At 39.2% G+C, this 20,681-nt stretch overlaps 1 protein-coding gene across 11 annotated transcripts in view; it reads left to right on the top strand.

Moving 5' to 3' along the window:
• The window catches only part of VPS8 (VPS8 subunit of CORVET complex), a 238,741-nt gene that overhangs the window by 182,203 nt on the left and 35,857 nt on the right, over positions 1-20,681 (top strand). For 10 of the 11 annotated variants that reach the window (XM_036443983.2, XM_036443984.2, XM_045583756.1 and 7 more), the window contains one exon: positions 3,123-3,288. In XM_036443983.2, the coding sequence (XP_036299876.1) occupies positions 3,123-3,288 (166 nt within the window). Of the gene's footprint in view, positions 1-3,122; positions 3,289-19,871; positions 19,988-20,681 lie in introns of those variants that run through there. The other variant, XM_036443990.2, reaches the window with a different exon arrangement.

A 20,681-nucleotide genomic window follows, 5' to 3' on the forward strand; every position in this document is an offset into this window, starting at 1 on the left:
ATGAGGTAAACTCTGTAGCCAAACTTCTTGAGTTCAAATCCTAATTTTTCTTACTGTCCTTGAGACTTCGACAAGTAACTTAATCTCTTTACATCTTAGTTTTCTCATCTGTAAAATGGAATAATAATGATATTATTTCCAAGGGTTTTGTGAAGATTAAATAAGACAATTCACTTTAGACATTTGATCATGGTGACATATGTCACATATATAGTAAGCATTATACTAAGTGTTAGCTACTACTATTATAGATCCAGGAAGATTGGCAGATGTGGTGATAGGAAAGGGAAGTAGTTCTCAGCACACAAAGAGCCCATTTATTCAACAAATATTTATTGAGCACCTACTGTATGGCAGGTACTGTTCTAGAGGATAGGGTGTAGAACTGATGAAACAAAGGATCTGCTCTCATGGAGTTTATATTCCAGTATCAAGGGCAGATGAACAAATGTCAGATAGTGACTAGTATTGAAAAAATTAAAACATGTTAAGTGAGATACAGAGAGCTTGGGCAGGGGGAAATATATTTTATATAGGTAATCATGGAAAGGTGACTTATGACAGAAAATTTTAAAGTTATTAATAAAAATGTAATTAATAATGACTGTGACTAAAATAAAACATGATATAGTAGAAGGAGAATATTTGGTGCTACTAATTTATAAAGTCATTAGGGAAAGTCTCACTATTTAAGTGACATCTGATTAGAGACATGAAGGAAGTGGCCATGCAATGTCAGAGGAGAATGCCTCTGGCAGAGGTCAGCAATGCAGAGCCTGGAGGCAAGAGTGGTCTGGGGAGATTGAAGGAGTAGTGAATGAGTAGGGGAGTGCTGCCTGAGCAGGGAGAAGGAAAGGGAAGATGGTAAGAGATAACTTCAGAGGAGGAACAGAGGCCAGATCCTATAGGAATTGCATCATTATAAAGAATTAAACTTTACTCTGAGATGAGAAGCCATTGAGGATAGGATTAACATCTGACCTATGTCTTAAGGATTCCTTTGTGTTGAGAATGTTCTATAGGAAGGCAAGGGTGAAAGTAGAATGACCAGTTAGGCTACTGCAGTAATCCAAGTGAGAGAGGGCCAGGGTAGTAATGATGAGTTAAAACGCGGTCAGATTCTGGATATATTATGAAGAGAGAGCTGAGATTTGTTTCTAGATTGGATGTGAGGTGTGAGAGAAAGATACTAGTCAAGGATGACTCCAAAATTTTTGGCCTGAGAAACTGGAAGAGTGTAGTTGCCATTTATTGAGATGTGGAAGGTTAGGTGAGAGCATGAAGTGGGGGTGGTATGGGGTGAAAATCAAGACTTTTGGCCATGTTAAATTTAAGTCCATTAATATTCAGTGTAGAGTTCTTGAGGAGACAGATGGGTGGGGTATAGGAGAGAAGTCTGGGCAGCTATCAGCATGTAGGTAGTATTTGAAGGTTATGGAACTGAAAGGAATCACTAAAGGAGCAAGGGTATACAGAGAGATTATATATAGAAGGATAAAGACTGTAAAGACTACAGAAGAGAAAAGGGTTGGCTTCTATGGCAGTTCAGCATTCAGGTTAGAGAAGTGAGGGGGAATCAGTGAAGATGACTGAGAGTTATACTCAACATCATTGTCAGAAGGTTCATTTGTTGTTAATGTAATGTAATCGATATGGAATTTCTTCATAGGAAGAGTGTAAGAATTTACGGTAGTACTGACATTTTTGTTAATGCTTAATCAAATCACTGCTTTTTGCCTTGAATTTGATAAGGCAGATTCTTGTTATTATATAAGCTACTTAGATAATAACTAGGCCCCCAGTGCACTTGGGGGATGGGGTCGTGGGGGGTGGGGGGGAAGTCCCTCAGCCTGGCCTACACCCTCTTGCAGTCCAGAACCCCTCAGGGGATGTCCACCTGCTGGCTTAGGCAGTCAGACATTCCTCTCACAATCCAGGGCTCTCATAGGACCCTTGTTCTTACTGCAGTAGAGGTGGGAGAGGCTCCTGCCACCACCTCTGTTCTTGCCAGCCATGAGCCCAGCTTGCTGCTTCTTAGCGCTGTCTCAGAGGCGGGAAAGGTTCTGGCCATTGTCACTGCCACTGCACTCACCAGTGGTGAGCCCAGCTTCTGGCTGAGCAGCACTCCCTCTGTGGAAGTGCACTGATCACCAGGGGCAGCTCCTGCGTTGAGCATCTGACCTCTGGTGGTCAATGTGTGGCATAGAGACCAACTGTTCCACCATTCTGTTGATTGCATATTAGGATTTTATTATATAGGACTAGAGGCCCGGTGCACAAAATTCATGCATGGCAGGTGTGTCCCTCAGCCCAGCCTGCACCATCTCCAATCTGGGACCCCTCGAGGGATGTCCTACTAGGATCAGGCCTAAACGGGCAATAGGACATTTCTCTCATAATCTAGGACTGCTGGCTCCCAACTACTCACCTGCCTGCCTTCCTGATTGCCCCTAAAACTGCTTCTGCCTGCCAGCCTGATCACCACCTAACCACTCCCCCGCCAGCCTGATTGATGCCTAACTGCTCCCCTGCTAGCCTGATTGCTCCTAACTACCCTCCCCTGCAGGCCTGGTCCCCCCCAACTGCCTTTCCCTGCAGGCCTGGTTGCCCCCAACTGCCCTCCTCTGCTGACCTGGTCACCCCTAACTGCTCTCCTCTGCAGGCTAGATCACCCCCAATGCCCTTCCTTGCTGGCCATCTTGTGGCAGCCATCTTTGTCCACATTGGGGCAGTCATCTTGTGTGTTGGAGTGATGATCAATTTGCATATTACTCTTTTATTAGATAGAATGATTTCCCCCAATTTATGTTTTTTTCAAACTATCTAAAAATATTTCATAGTTTGAGAAATGAACAGAAGTTTAGCTTATCCCTCAGGTGGTTTATAGTCAGATAACTATGATTTTGTTCTTACTAACAGCTTAAGTATACAAATATGTGAGTCTGGATTTCAAAAAGAGAAGACAACAATAAGGTTATTCCCTTTCTTGTTTCTTAACCAATACAACCACTAGTGCATTTCAGCATATCAGAAATCTTTATAACTTATGAACACTCCAACACGGCTTATGTTTATGGGTTTTGTAACAATGAAAAGTACAATTGGTTGCCTTTATTTTGCAGCTGTGGCCATTTGTATCACTCATTTTGTCTGCAAAACAAAGAGTGCACCATAGAAATTGAAGGGCAAGCAAGATGGACATGCTACAAATGCAGCTCAAGTTACAAAGCAGGAAAATTAAGTGAAAATTCATCTGAAGTAAAAAAAGGAAGGATAACTCCATCACAGGTAAGACTTGCTTTCATGGCAAAATGGGAATGGTCTTTTCTTATAAATATCTTGTAGGCCTGGCCTCATTTTTTGCAGGTCTCCTAGGCTTCAACAAATTTACCTATGAGAATCTAGTGCATGACATCTGTTCCGTTCTACATAGAGGAAAAGAGCTTCTTTTATCTGTCCAGCACTGAAAAGTGGAGATTTGAGAGCAATTTTCTGCCCTTAAAATTACTAATTTCTAGTTGAAAAGAGTGATTATATACATCTGCTTTCTTAACATCCTTTGACAAAGTAAGAAGTCAACAAGTACAAAAGTTTCAGTGTTAATGAGAGACCTACCTATATGCTGAGACATGCAGTTGTTACTTTTATTTTATTTATTTATTTATTTATTTATTTATTTATTCACTAGAGGCCCGATGCATGAAGATTCGTGCAAGAATGGGCCTTCCTTCCCTGGCTTCCAGCAGCACCTTTGCTCTGGCCAGAGCCGGCTTTCCACCTTTCCCTACTGCCCAGAGGCCCAGTGTGGCTGGGGCGATGCCTCTGTATGCAAACTAACCCACCATATTTGTTGTGTTAATTTGCATACTCACTCCTGATTGGCTGGTGGGTGCCACGCCTACCAACCAATCAGAGAGAATATGCAAATAAACCCAACCAAGATGGCTAAAGCCACAGAGAGCAGGAGGGAGGTGTTTCCCCGGCAACAGAGGAAGCCAAGCTTTCTGCCTGCCCTTGCTGGCTTAAGCCTTCACTCAAGACTACAAAGTTTCAATTATAGAAGGTAAACAAATCCAAATAAAAACAGCTGCCGCCAAGTGACAAGCAGGAAGCTTGGGTCCACTCCAGGCTACAGAGTTTCAATTGTAGAAGGTAAATATATCCCAGATACCAAGGCCTCGGCTTGGTTAGCTGGGTGGCATGGTCGGCCTGCAAACCACCACAGGCCTCTTGCTCAGGCTGCTCCATGCCCCAAGGGAACCCCCACCCTGATCTGGGACACCCTTCAGGGCAAACCAACTGGCTCCCATCCCTTCACCAGGCCTCTATCCTATCTGATAAAAGAGTAGTATGCAGATTGACCATCACTCCAACACACAATATGGCTGCCCCTATGTTGTCAAAGATCCTGCCCCCATGTGGACACAAGATGGCCAGCAAGGGAGGGCAGTTGGGAAGGACCTGGCCTGCAAGAGAGGGCAGTTGTGGGTGATCAGGCAAGTAGGGGAGGGCATTTGAGAGACACCAGGCTTGCAAGGGAGGGCAGTTGAGAGAGATCAGACCTGTAAGGGAGGGCAGTTGAAGGTGATCAAGCCTACAGGGGAGGGCAGTTAAGGGTGACCAGGCCGGCAGAGGAAAGGTTGGGGGCAAACGGGCTGGCAAGGGAGCAGTTAGACATCAACCAGGCTGGCATGGGAGTGGTTAGGGGGTGATCAGGCTGGCAGGCAGAAGCAGTTAGGGGCAATCAGGAAGGCAGGCAGGTGAGTAGTTGGGAGCCAGCAGTCCTGGATTGTGAGAGGTTTGTCCCAGATTGGAGATGGTGCAGGCTGGGCTGAGGGACAACACTCCCCTCCCCTCTGCCCCCGTGCACGAATTTCGTGCACTGGGCCTCTAGTTGACTATATTTCCTATGTTGTTACTTTACATCCCCATGACTATTCTGTAACAACCAATTTGTACTTCTTAATCCCTTCACCTTTTTCATCCATCCCCCAGCCTCCTTCCCATCTAGCAACTAACAAAAAGTTATCTGTATCTAACACTAACAATCTGTTCTGTTCTACTTGTTCATTTTATTTGTAGATTCCATTGTTGATAGATATGTATTTATTGCCATTTTGTTCATACTTTTGATGTTTTTTCCTTCTTATTTAATAAGAACCTTGAACATTTCATGTAATACTTGTTTGGTGATGGTGAACTCCTTTAGCTTTTTCTTGTTTGGGAAGCTCTTTATCTGTAACTTCAATGCTAAATGACAGCTTTGCAGGTTAGAGTGGTCTTGGTTATTGGTCCTTGCTTCTCTTCACTTTTAAGTAGGGCTTATGGACAAGGCACATACAAAGGTGCTCTGTGCCTGGTTTTCTCAGCTGGGTAACTTTCTTCCAAGAACTTGATGCAGTGGTGTTCATGTGAGGAATTTTCATTGCATCTGGGAACTGACTAATGGACTAGATACAGTTATATTCATTTTACATCAAATTATTATTTTTTCTTCATAGGCAGGCAGTTTGAACTCTAGGAGCCGAGTTTGAACTCTACTCTTAGTAGCTTTTGGGAGAACAGGACTTGCCACCATGAGGGGCTCAGTGTGGAGGAGGAGTGGTTGCTAGGGCTGTGACTTGATCACTGTGCTATTCTCAGTTTGCTTCTTTTTCAAAGTGAGAAGTGGGGTTATATTTGCTGTTTCCTGCTCTTTCCGGTGTACCACCCTATCCTGTAGTCAGCCCTAGCATTACATGAAAAGTTGGCCCTGTTGTCTCTTATCTTTGTTTCATCAGCTTTTAGTGTTGGATCAGAGGCAGACCAAGTAAAACCCCCTGACCTAGTTTCTCCCAGATAACAGTTCGGAATTTCTATACACCGATGGTAGGCATTCATTTTTATATTCAGCCATTATATATGGAACAGTGTTCCAGGCACTGTAAGTGCTGGGAATACAATAGTAGACATTATGGAGTTTATAACTAATGAAATTATAAACAGGCTTGAATAAGTGTTCTGATTTCTAACATCAATTCTGTCAATTCTCTGGACTGAACATCCAACAATCGCATTCAATTCTAACACTAACTTCCAGACATTAGCATCAGACTCCCCAAGTTTAAAAAGAATTCATTGTCATTAAACTGCCCTCACTACAGACACAGCTGCAAAAGAGGTGTCCAGGTTACCCACACTCTGGTCTGACTTTGTAAAATCAGGAATCCCTGTGACATCCCACCCCTGCCCAGGTTCAATAATTCACTAGAATGACTCATAGAACTTTGGAAAATATCTTCCATTTACCTGTTTATTATAAAGGATACAACTCAGAAATAGCCAAAGGGAAGAAATGAACAGGATGAGGTGTTGGGGGGGGGGGGGGAGCAGGTACTTCTGTATCCTCTCCCACATAACACCTTCTTTGCACATCAGTGTGCTTGCTCTCCAGTCCAGAAGCACTTTGAACCTCATTTAGGGATTTTTATGGAGTTTTCATTATGTAGTCATAATTGAGTAAATCATTGGCCATTGGTGATTAACTGAGTCTCTAGCCCACACATGTCAAACACAAGGCCCGCGGGCCAAATCCGGCCCGCCAGGCCTTGCAATGTGGCCCGCACCGCGCTGTCATCACTGCACTCCGCTGCGTTCCATCACAATGACGCGCGGTGACATTGGCCGCCTCGCCGGCCGCAGTACTTGCTATCTATTACGCATGCGCATAGATAACAAGTCACGCGAGATTCAGGAGGCGTGACCTATAGTCCAGCATCCGATGTGGTTGTGCGGGTGGCAGAGCAGAGGAGAGAGTCAGTGTGTGGGCATAAAAAATACACAGCAGAAGCTGCCAGTTCCTGGCATAAAGTGCAGGCATAAAAATCGCAACAGAATCTGCTATCTGTACCCAGCCAGGCATTTATTGACTGACTTTTTTTTTCTCCACTCCATCTGCCAAATCAAGCTATCCCTGTGCAGTTTTCAACTTTTTCCTTTTAACGCAGATTTCCAGTAAACTACATCTTTTACTGCCAATATTGATCCCAAAATGTCCAGGAAAAGAAAAGTTGATGGTGAAGGCAGACAATTTAATGACAAATGGGAAAGTGAATACATGTTTGTGCTTAGAGAGGGCAAACCAGTGTGTATATTGTGTTATGAGACAGTGTCGGTGATGAAAGAGTACAATATACGTCATTTTGACACCAAACATAATGTTAAGTATGGCAAATATACTTTGGAAGAAAAGCATAAAATTGTTAAAGAACTAAAAGGCAAACTACAATCACAGCAGCAAATGTTTACAAAGGCTACAGCGAAAAATGATGCTGCAGTGAAAGAAAGCTTTATAGTGGCTGAAGAAATTGCCGGTACTTCAAGGTGTTTTTCAGAGGGTGCCTTTTTGAAGCAATGCATGCTAAAAGTGTGTGAGCAAGTATGCCCAGACCAGATACAGAGTTTTCAAAATGTCAGTTTGTCAAGAAACACCATTGCAGATAGAGTTCAAGAACTCTCAGGAAATCTATCATCACAGCTGGCCGAACAGGCATGCAGTTATCTCGCTTTTTCACTTGCTATCGATGAAAGCACAGACAACACTGATACAGCGCAGCTGTCCATCTTTATACGTGCTACGAAGACAGACCTCTCTGTCACTGAGGAACTTTTGGATGTAGCTGCCATGCATGGGATGACGACTGGTAGTGATATATTTGAGGCTGTGGAGAAATCTATAAATAATTTTAAATTACCCTGGGAAAAGTTGGTGGGGCTAACTACCGATGGCGCACCTTCAATGTGCGGAGAAAAGAAAGGCTTGGTTGGACTAATGAAGGAAAGAATGCAAAAAAGTCACTGCCACACACCCTTGATTACTTATCATTGCATTATCCACCAAGAGGCTATGTGTGGAAAAGTTCTGGACATGAATGACATAATGACCACAGTCATTAAAACTATTAACTTTATACGGGCACGTGGCCTGAATCATCGCCAGTTCCAGCAGTTTTTACAGGAGGTGGGTGCAGAGCATGGAGACGTGCCATACCATACAGAAGTAAGATGGCTGAGCAAGAGCGCAGTCCTCAAAAGATTTTTTGAGCTCAGAGAACAAATTGCTCTTTTCATGGAAAGTAAAGGAAAGCACTTGCCTGAACTGTCGGATCCCGCCTGGCTATGTGATTTTGCTATGATGTGTGACATATGCGAGCATCTCGCCCAACTGAATCTGAAGCTGCAGGGACGCAAACAAGTCATCACGAAGATGTCTGACATGATCACAGCATTCCAGCGTAAACTTCAACTATGGAAGTCCCAACTGGAACAGGACAATCTTGCCCACTTTCCCGTTTGTTTGAGTATCTCAACCACTATTTCTGATACTTTTCCTTGCAGTCGGCTGGCTACCAAAGTTAGCCGTTTACTAAGTGAATTTGAGCGGCGCTTCTCTGACTTTAGAACACAGCACTCAGGCTTTGACATCTTTGCCAATCCTTTTACAGTTGATGTCAACAATGTGCCCCATCACCTTCAGATGGAGATAATCGAGCTTCAGTCTGACAGTGGCCTGAAATCAAGGTTTCAGGATGTTGAAATTGAGGACTTCTACCCTCTACTGCCCCCTGACTCAATGCCAGAGCTCCGACTTCATGCTGCCCGTATTCTATCCATGTTCGGGAGCACCTATCTTTGTGAACAGATGTTTTCAATAATGAATCTGAACAAAAACAAGCACAGATCACGCATTACCGATGACAACCTCCATGCTGTTTTGCGGGTTGCTACAGCCCAAGAAATAAAACCGAACATTGACTCATTGATCCGGGGAAAACGGTGTCAGACATCTAGCCAGAAAACAAAACAAAGCATTTTAGGTACATTCCAATATTACTGTTTTGCTTGATACCAATATTACTGTTTTTGCTTGATAGCATGTGAGTTGGTTAACAGCACTGTTAAGGAAAAGATTGTTCCACTCATTTTAAATTCACATTTCTGGTTAACATTGTCAGTTTATGACTGTTCAGTAAACCATTCGGCCCGCGATTTAGGCTGGATTTTAGATTTTGGCCCCTTCTCTGATTGAGTTCGACACCCCTGCTCTAGCCCTCTCTCCTCCCCAGAGGTGGGGGTCGGGGTGAAGGGCAGGGGAGAACTTTCATGGCTTATCTTTCTGGTGACAAGCTGCCATTCTGAATCTATGTAGCATCTCCAGACCAGACAACCATAATTTCATTAGCATGCAATAGGTACTCCTATTACTCAGGAGATTCCAAGAGTTTTAGGCACTATGTGACAGGAGCCAGGGACAAAAAATAAATTTTTTTATTATGTCATAGTACTTACCCATGAATATGTTGTAAGAGCTGATAGCCAGTAGATCAATGTAGACATGTTGGATCATGGAAGGCTTTCTCGAAATGCCATGTTAGCTGCCCCCGAAGAAAAAACGAAGCAAGTTAGACAAGTTTAAATGCAAATATAGACAGGAGGAGGAGGAGTATAAGCAGAGGGAACGAATATATGGAACAGACATGTAACATCTCTACTATAAAGCAGAGAAGATCATGGAACTAGACATTGAGTGTAATTGGGTCTAGAGGGGGAAAGAGTGGTATAAGATACGACTAGTGAGATAAAGAGGGACTACATTAATTATTTTTATGTCTGTGCTAAAGAAATAGAGAAGGTATTGAAGAGTTTTGAGGAAGAGATGATATGATATGATCAGAACAGAGTTTGTTGTTTTTTAAAATAGTATTTTTAAAAAAAACACTGCAGAATTGAAAGGGAAGCAAGAATAGATATAATGAGACCAAGAATATTGAAGTAATTTAGAGGAGAGAACAAGTGGTAACTTGTTCTAGAATGGTAGAAATTGGGATGGAGAAAAGAGTACATATTTGAGATGTGTTTGAGATGAACACAAACATCAAAAAATAGAGTTCATTGTTGGAGTTAGAAATGTCTGCGGGACATAAAGGTAAAAGATGTTTAAATATGGTTCCCAGATTGAAATTTTTGTTAGCTATAAATTCAAAACACTTCCTTTTTTGCATTTAGGGAAGAAAAGGCCCTGTGATTTCCAATATCTTTCCAAGCCAAAACCAAATGCAGATGGGAAACTTTTATTTATGTAGATACTTAAGGCTTTACATCTTGGGACACTTCAGTTTTTTGTTTTTTTCTTTTCATTTATATCCTATGCATAAACAACTTGTGATTACATGCATATCGTGGCCTGGATATTACCATTTAGATTTTTTCCCCCGAGATAGTCCTGAGAGGCTAAAAGACTTTTTTTCTCTTTAAAAAGAAATAAATTACATATTATATATTTTAATATATAATTTACAAAGAATAAAATTCACCTTCTGTTAGTTTTGACAACCATCTTTACAATCAAAATAAAGAGCAGTATGATTATTTCCCCTCAAAAGTTCCCTATATTTCTTTGTAGTCAACATCTCCCCACACCCTCAACTTTCGTAATCACTGGTCATTCGGGTTTAATTTTAATAGGGCGTTAGATAAGGATTGAGGTTCACTCTTTTGCATGTGGATATACATTAATTGCCCTTATACCTTAGTCAAAAAAATCAACTGACTTTGGATGTGTGGGTCTGTTTCTGGATTTTCTCTTCTATTTCATTGCTTTATGTTGCTATCCTTTCTCCAATACTATACCTTTATCAGGTAATATTAATCCTCCAAATTTTTCTCCTTTCTCACATTTGACTATTCTACTTCCTTTGCTTTTCCATATAAATTTTAAAATCAGCTTATCAATTTTTATAAAAATTCAAGCTGGGATTTTATTAAGATTGTGTTGAATATATAGATCAATTTTGGAGGGTTGACATTTTAATAATATCGAGTTTTCTAATTTATTAATATATCTCCCAGTTTATTTAACTCTCTTATTTATTTCATCAGTGTTTTGTAGTTTTGTCATATAAATTTATGTATGTCTTATAAGATTTGTTTCTAAGTGATTAATGATTTTGGTGTTATTATATATTTGGTCGGCACCTAAGTAATTGCGGATTTTTTAAAGAAAATCAAAGACAATTTTTTCATGGAACTAAATAACTTTATTCTGTAATGTATTGCCCATTTTGATCAATGACCTTTTGCCATCTTTCAGGCAGCATCATAATCCCACGTTCAAAAAACTTCTGGTTTTTATTAGCAAAAAACTGAATCAGGTACGATTTGACATCATCATCATTATTGAAATTTTTACCATTCAAGGAGTTTTGTAAAGATTGAAACAAAAAGTAATCAGATGGTGCAAGGTCAGGACTATATGGTGGATGTGGCAAAACATCCCAACCAAGCTCCATTAATTTTTGCCGAGTGACCAAAGATGTGTGTGGCCTTGCATTGTCGTGATGGAATACAACACCTTTTTGATTTGTCAATTCGGGCCGCTTTTCTTCAACTGCATTGTTTAATTTCGTTAGTTGTACAATGTAGACATCAGAATTGATTGTTCGGTTGGGTGGTAAGAGTTCAAAGTAGACAATTCCTTTGTAATCCCACCAAACTGATAACAAAACCTTCTTTTGATGAATATCAGCTTTTGATGTTGTTTGAGTTGGTTCACCTGGCCTGCTCCACGATCTTTTCCGCTTGATATTGTTGTAAACAACCCATTTTTCATCGCCAGTTATCAGTCGTTTTAAAAATGGATCATTTTCATTACGTTTCTTTAGCAAATCGCAGCTGCTAATGCGTTGCGTTAACTGTGATTCTTTCAATTCTTGAGGAACCCATGTATCGAGTTTTTGAACATAGCCAAGTTGTTTTAAGTGATTTTCAATGCATGTATGTGATACATGAAGCTTCTCTGCAATCTCACGTGTTGTACTGTGACAGTCCGAATTGATTATTGCTTTGATTAGGGCGTCATCAACTTCAACTGGACGACCAGAGCGTTTTTCATCTTTGAGTGAAAAATCACCAGAACGAAATTTGGCAAACCAATTTTGACACTGCCGTTCTTTTAAGGCTTCGTCACCATAAACAGCACATAACTTTTTATGAGCTTGCGATGCGTTTTTCCCTTTGCAGAAATGAAAAAGCAAAATATGACGAAAATGTTCCTTTTGATTTTCCATTTTTCAACGAACGCCAAACGAAAACTACAAAACAGATCAAAAACTTTTTTTGCTGATTAACAGCTGAATAGCCAACTATCAAATAACAAAATGTGTTTTACATTTGTACTACGTCTGCAAACCTAAAAATTCAACTGAAGCCATATATGTGTGAAACCCGCAATTACTTCGTTGCCGACCCAATATCTTACTGTTTTGTATTTCAATTTTGAATTGTTCATTGCCAGAATATAGAAATATAATATATTTTTGTATATTGGCCTTGAATCCAGTAACGAGTGCCTTACTAAGCTTACTTCTTAGTGCTAGTACTTCTTGTAGATCCCACATTTGCAAATAATGTCTTTTTCCCCCCCAATCTCATGCCTCTAGTCATTTAATAATCATGAAGGAGATAATTAAATTAAATAAGCTGATATTTTTCTCTGATGGTTGGAGTGGTTTTTTATTTTGTTGTTTTTAGAGTTGTCTAAGAAAATGTTTTATCTTTCAGGGTAAATTTATAAATAATGTAGAAGGAAATATTTATAACTTCCAAGAAATTATTCAGTAAATGGCATTTATTTATGCTCAATGATAATTTTCTATTAACCATTTTACATTTCTTTATTTATTTTGGATTTTCACTATAAATTAGAGATTTGGTTTACATGTTAGTAAATGAAATAGGACACTATTATTATCTTGGTTTCATATGGCCATTTTCAAAGAGTATTAGCTCCCCATTATAAATATGTTAGATTAAAATTCATACTAAAAAATGAAATTTTAATTTTTGGTGATAGCATTTCTCCAAAGAATATTTTTATATAAGCTTACAGATTAAGTGAAGATTAATATATCTCAGAAGTATAGAATGATGAATGATCTTAACATAAGTGAATGTTTTTTAGACTTGCCTATTTTCCAATAATCTTATTATACTTTAGTATTTTTTAAATCTATTTTTTATTGTTGATAGTATTAGAGATTTCTCCCATTCCCCTCCTCCTTTTCCTCCCTCCCCTCAGCCTTACCCACCTCACCTCAGGTTTTTACTACCCTATTATCCTGGTCCATGGGCTATGCATATAAGCAAATAAGATCTTGGGTTTATCTCTTCTCATTCCCCCAACCCCACTGTACTTAAGTATCGAGTGAGTCATTACTTCAGCCAATATTTTATGTATACCTACTTTGGACTAAACACTATTCTTGTTACTAAGTGTACATTGATGAACAAAAAAATATAGTTGCTACCGTCATGTAGCTTACCTTCTAGTTAGAGAGCTAGATAATAATTAAACAAATAGTATATCAAATATATAATTTGAAATTGTGACAGGTATATAAGTGCTGTGAAGGGAAAGACAAGATTATTATGGGAAGAATAGCATTAGGGGAAACTTACTTTGGATTGAGCAGTAGGGAATATCTATGTGCAGATTGAAGTTTAAGCTGTCATCTGAGAGATAAGAAGGTAACAGCCCTGTGAAGAAGATTACAAGCAAGAGAGAACTGAGGGGGGAAGTGACTTGTTCAGGAACTGAAAAAAGATCAGTAGCTGGAACCCAGTGAATGAAGCGGAACATGACAAGGAATGGAGTTGAAGATGTAGGCAGGGCCAGATTCCAAATAGCCTGTCACACTGGGAGAAATTTAGTTTGTATTCTCGAAATCAAAGTCGGAAGGATTTAAAACAAGGGTTGATATGATACATTGATTGTGACTGTGGAAAATGGATAGGCAGCAACATCTTACCAGGTCTTCACCTCTTTGCCAGAGCAATGTAACAATCAGATTCATACGTTTTATAAATTTGTGAGGTTCCCTTTGATACAGAAAAGGCTGAAGTCCAAGAGTCTGAAAGATAACAATAGTACCATCAAAGTATTTCCAATCTTTATGGAGAACAAAAACTTTGATGGAAATATGGGCAATGGGCATTAAAAAAAATGTTACTGTCCAATTAAATTTTTAAAATGTTTAATTTTATGCCCTGGCCAGTGTGTCTCAGATGGTTGGGCATTGTCCTGGCCACCAAAAGGTTGCCAGTTCGATTCCCAGTCAGGGCACATGGTTGCAGGTTCGATCCCCGGTAGTGGCCAGTCAGTATTTCACTCTCACATCAATGTTTCTCTCTGTGTGTCCCTCTCCCTTCCTCTTTCTCTAAAAATCAATTTAAAAATCTCTTTTAAAATGTTTAACTTTACCTGTAATCAAAGATGTACTGGTTTAAACAGCAATATGATGCCATTTTTTACATATTAAATAATTGGCAAATTTAAAAAAATACATATTAGCTGTCATATATTAAAAAATACATATACATTTATATTGAAAGGATGTGAGGAGACAAACATGTTTGTGCATTACCAGTGGGAATGCTTATTTGTACAAGTTTACATTACCTTATCCAAATCCCTTTGGCCAGAGATGTAATTCAGATTTTTTATTTTAAAAAGATAATGCAGGGGCTTCCATTTCTAAGAGGATGCAGTTGAAGTTTCTTGGTGGGATGGGAGCAGACAAAGCATATAAAACAATGATTCTTAAGACATTGGACTTCAACAAGCGAAGGAGAGTGATTCTTGGGAGACAAGAAACAAATTATGTAACTCCTAGGACTAATCCCAAATTATTGCTGGGAGAAAGTGTCCATGCCGTGGTGTAAGGAGAGGGAACTGAGGCAGAACTTAATCAGTCCTATGAGTTGAGGAGACAGAGCTGAGAATCCAGGGAAGGCAAGGTGGCTAGAGTTCACCAGACAGAGGGCTGGTTGGACAGGAGAGAGCCACCCACAGAGAGCGCCAGAGATGTGCTGAAGGCAACTTTGAATATAAAATTGAATACTAACCCACTTGTGTGTGAGGAAGGCCAGAAAAAGAAGCACCCAAAAGAATTAAAGGTAGCAATGCCCCACATTCACATAGAGTGAGAAATAATGCCAGCCTGAAAAGCTTCATAATTTACAGGGCAGCATTGAAAGTACTAAGAAAGGTCTTAACCTCAGTATTAGATGAAAACTTAACCCTAGATTAACTACTGTTCTTATCCCACCTGACAAAGCTTAAAAGCAAAACTTAAAAAAAGATCACATTTCTAAGTACTTTAACCACATCTCAGAACAAAGTTAAAGAATATGTTAAGGATTAGAAAAAGATCTAACCCAGCAAGGTAAAATGCACTATGTATGGCATTTGATAAAAAACTACAAGGCATGAAAGAAAGCAGGAAAAGACGAGACATAAAGAGGAGGAAAAAATCAAATATATGACACTTTGGAAAAGGCAATACTGTGGAAACAGTAAAAAGATCAGTGGTTGCCTCATTGGTGTAGCTCAGTGGTTGAGTGTCAACCCATGAACCAGGAATTCATGGTTTGATTCCTGGTCAGGGCACATGTCTGGGTTGTGGGTTTGATCCCTAATAGGGGATCTACAGAGGGCAGTTAACAGATGATTCTCACTCATCATTGATGTTTCTATCTCTCCCTGTCCCTGTGCCTCTCCCTCTCCTTCTTCTTCCCTCCTTCTCCCTCCTCCTCCCCCTCTCCCCTCTCTCTTTCTCTTTCTCTCCCTCTTTCTCTGAAGAAAAAAAAAAAGATCAGTGGTTACCTACTCTAAAAAGATCAGTGGTTGCCTAGGGATTGGGGAAGAGAAAGATGAATAAATGAAACATAGAGGACTTTTAGGCAGTGAAAATACTCTGTATGATACTGCAATGGTAGGTATATGTCATTACACATTTGTCTAAACCCATAGAATATACAATGCCAAGAGTGAATCCTCATGTAAACTGTAGACTTTGGGTGTTAATGATGTGTCAATGTAATGTGTCATCAATTGCAACAAATGTACCATTCTGGAAGGAGACGTTGATAATAGGGAAAGCTGTGAATCTGAGAAACATGGAATATATTCAATATCTCTGTACCTTCCTCTCAATTTTGCTGTGAACCTAAAACTGCTCTGAAAGCTAGTCTTTTTTAAAAAGTGAGTAATTGAAACAGACCCAGAAATAGCATAGATTATAGAATTAGTTGAGAAGAACATTAAGACAATTATTATAATTGTATTCCATATGTTCTAGAAGCTAGAGGAAAGCTTGAACATGCCAAGTAGAGATACGGAAGTTATAAAGACCCAGTAGAACATCTAGAAATTAAAACTACAATGTCTGAGATGAAGACCAGCATGGTGCACATTGCAACAGAAATGATTAGTGAACTCGATTGTATTAAAATAGGAACTATTCAAAATCAAACACAAAAAGCAGGCAGAAAGTAACATCAGAAGGACTAAGGAACCGAGCAGAATTTACATTTCAGCAGCTACATAGTGTTATTTTGAGTGCAAGACTTGCCAAATAGGGGGACTGGTAAAACACCTCATATTTTGCTCTGGAACTGCAGAAGGACTATGCTTTAAAACTAAGAGCTGCCCCGAGACTATAGGCTAAAGAAAAATAAAACCTGTCCAACAAGCCAAAGTTCAAACTATCATAGGGCCAATGAGAAGAAGGATTTTATAACTTCAAATCAAGAGAAAAAGTATCAATAGAAGCAGACCTATGGATGGGCCACATGTTGAAATTGGCAGTCAGGGACTTCAAAATAGAAGTTAGAAACATGTCAATGGATTTAGAGAAAAATATCAGCAGAATAATTGAACATATGGGGAAATATCAGCAGATAAACAAAAGCTATAAAATAAAACAAATTGTTAATTATAGAGCTAAAAAACATATCTAAGATGAAAAGTTCATTAGATGTCAACAGCATTTTTAAAAATATATATTTTACTGATTTTTTTACAGAGAAGAAAGAGAGGGAAAAGGAGTTAAAAACATCGATGAGAGAAAAACATCAGTCAGCTGCCTCCTGCATACCCCTTACTGGGGATGTGCCCGCAACCAAGGTACATGCCCTTGACCGGAATTGAACCTGGGACCTTTCAGTCCACAGGCTGACACTCTATCCACTGAGCCAAACTGGTCAGGGCTGTCAACAGCATTTTTTTTTTTTTTATTAAGGTATTATATGTGTGCATACCTTTGTCAACAGCATTTTTAACATTGAGACAAATGTTATCAGTAAATTTGAAGAAAATTTAGTAGTAATAATCCTAACTGAAGCACAGAGACTAAAAGGTTTGAAAATAACTGAAAAGAGCTCTCAGTGACCTGTGAAATAAATATCAAGAAGTCTAGCATATATATTACTGTAGTTCCAGAAAGCAAGGAGAGAGAGAAGTGGCAATGGGATAACCTAATACTGTCTGGAATTTTTCCACATTTTTTGGGGGGTAAAAATCAACTTATATATCTAAAAACCTCAGCAAATCACTAACAGAATAAATACAAAGGAAAACCACATCATTGTCAATCTAACTACTAAAACTAATGATAAAGAAGAAAATTTTAAAACCACCAAAGGTAAACAATAATAAGAATAGTGGATGCCTTCTCATTTTGATAAAATGGAGGGAAGCAAGAGGATAATAAAATGGCATCTTTGAACTGTTAAAAGAAAAATAATATAAGGCATTTTTGTATGTTACATAACACTAGAGGTCCAGTGCATGAAATTCATGCACCGAGGGGGGTTCCTCAGCCCAGCCTGTGCCCTGTCACATTCTGGGAGCCCTTGGAGGATGTCCAACTGCCACTGAGGCAGAAGAGGCTTCTGCCACCACCACTGTGCTTGCCAGCTGTGAGACTGGCTTCTGGCTGAGCAGTGTTCCCCATGTGGGAGCACACTGACCACCAGGGGGAAGCTCCTGCGTAGAGCATCTGCTCCCTGGTAGTCAGTGCACATCAGAGTGACCAGTCATTCCACCATTTGGTTGATTTGCATGTTAGCCTTTTATTATATAGGACTAAAGGCCAAATGCATGAAAATTCATGCAAGAGTAGGCTTTCCCCTGGCTCCCGGCACCAGCTTCCCTTTGGCACCAGCTTTCCTCCATCACCCACTTCCCAGGCTGCTTCCCTCCTCTGGCCGCCTGCAAGCACCTGGGTCCCCAGCTGGCTTCCCTCTGACCCTGGCTTTGTCAGGAAGGACGTCCAGAATGCCGTCCAGAAGACATCCAGTCTAATTAGCATATTACCCTTTTATTATTATAGATTCCTAGTTATACAGGTCTAGGTAGCATCCCATAATCAGATGCTCATGTGAGATAAATAAAGACTACAAACAGCCTCACTTCAGTTCAGGACAGGTTTTACTATCAGGTAGATTTTTGGAGCCAAAAAAAGTTTAAAGAAATTATTTTGGTTTCAGAGTTTTTGGGATTTTAGAATTATAGAAAAAGGGTTTATGGATTCATCTCACCAGGAGAAAAATTGGCAATATGTAACTTTAAATGCCTATACCACATGTGTCAAACACAAGGCCCGCGGGCCAAATCCGTCCCACCAGGCCTTGCAATGTGGCCCGCACCGCGCTGTCATCACTGCACTCCGCTGCGTTTCCATCACAATGACAGTTTATGACTGTTCAGTAAACCATTCGGCCTGCGATTTAGGCTGGATTTTAGATTTTGGCCCCTTCTCTGATTGAGTTCGACACCCCTAGCCTATACCCTTAGAAGCAGAAATTTACTTATAAGAATCTGTGCAATGGAAATAATACATGAAGAATGTGTACCAAATGTTATATACAAGGATGTTTATAACAGCATTTTTAATAACAAAATAAATTGAAAACAACCTAAATGTTTCAGTAGTTTCCCAATAGTTGGTTAAATTAGTTATAGTATTTCTATACAATGAATGGGACTCCAAAATATCCATGAAAAATCATATTAAAGAATATGGTGAAATAAACATTATCACATGTAACATGAAAATATAGCAAAACAGTGTGATTCCAAATGTTCATAGTAGTTATTGCTAATATAGTTGGATTATGATTTTTATTTGCTTTGTTTTGCTCTATTGTATTTTTAAAATTTCCATTAGTGAGTATGTATTCCGTTTGTAATCAGAAAAATCATAACGCACACACACAAAAATGTGTTATTTTTCTAAAGCAAAGTGATAAGGTTTTCCTGTTGCTATTAAACTTCAGATCAGATTGTTTCTCATAGGAATTATCTTATTATCAAAGATCACCAAAGTTCAGCATTATTATTAAGGCCATAGCTGGAAATATCAACCATATCCCCAAATCTAGGGTCTGCACACCTGGATTTAAAGTGTCTCTTTAAGCTGCATTGCCTGTGGCATTTCCAGAAGGAATCCTGTTAAATGAAAAATAAATAAGTAAGACCTTTCATGAGCATGAGTGATATTGAACCATTTTTGTTGCCACTTCAAATACTCTGGCTTAATCTACAGAGAACAGCTTTCTCAGATAAACTTTCCAGCACCACATCTAGTTCTTGGCTTGTTTTTAAAAAGTCTGCAGATTCTTTCATGAGGTCATTTTTTAAGCTTAAATATCTACTTTGCTTTGAAAATCTATTTTCTCCCTTTTAAAAAAGAGCATACCAGGAGTTAAAATTGGATCACGTTTAAGCAAGCTACATCATACATCTGGAGAAAATTCCAGAGTGCCAATGTCATGGTATATTAGAGCAAAAACTGTCAAGTCTAATTTTTGTTGATCTGTTAAATCTGAAAGGACAATCTGGACAGCCAGCAGCTTCGATCCCTGAGCTGAGGGATGTTTTCTAAAGTTATTCTGAAAGTCAGAGGGAAAAGGCAAAAAAGCCTGCAACATGGTCCGATTTGAATAGCTTGATGCCACAGTGAAAGGAAATGTCTTCATCATCTCTGCTGCAGGTTCTTAGAATTTGACTGTTAAAATTGGAAGAGGCTTAAGAAGTTGAGTCCGGTTGTTTATCCAGCACATATACCTCTTCTTCATCATTCTAGACAGATGGTATATAATAATAATTTCATTCTCCTTGAAATTAATAAGTTGATATTATGATTTTATATATTAGTCTCTGTGTACTTAATATTTGCTAGAATTTATTGCTGAAACAATGTAGATTTGGAGTTTACTTTGTGGATAGATTTGATAACAGATTTAATTTCTTTAATAAGTTTAGAGCTATTTATATTTTCTGTTACATCTTAGATCCACTTTTATAAGCTGTTTTTCAAAAGATGTGTTTCATTCAATTTGCCAAATTTATTGGCATAAAATTGTTATAATAGGGTCTTATTATCTTTTAAATGTCTATAAGTAATGCTCCATGTAGTAATTGGTAACTTATTGCTGGTATTGGTAACTTATATCCTCTTTTTTTTTTAATCAACCTAAATAACAGTTTACCAGCTTTATTTTATTGGTATTTATTTTAAAATAAATATATATAAATTTGACTTATGTACATATCCATGAATCTGGCACCACAATCAAGGTGCTTGACCTCATGCATCAACAACCCAAGTTACTTTTTTTCTTTCTTTTTTTTTTTTTTTTTTAATATTTTATTGATTTTTTTTACAGAGAGGAAAGGAAAGAGATAGAGAGCTAGAAACGTCAATGAGAGAGAAACATCAACCAGCTGCCTCTTGCACACCCCCTACTGGGGCTGTGCCCGCAACCAATGTACATACCCTTGACCGGAATCGAACCTGGGA

This window comes from Pipistrellus kuhlii, unplaced genomic scaffold (assembly GCF_014108245.1).
Source record: "Pipistrellus kuhlii isolate mPipKuh1 unplaced genomic scaffold, mPipKuh1.p scaffold_m20_p_2, whole genome shotgun sequence".
Taxonomy (NCBI): Eukaryota; Metazoa; Chordata; class Mammalia; order Chiroptera; family Vespertilionidae; genus Pipistrellus; species Pipistrellus kuhlii.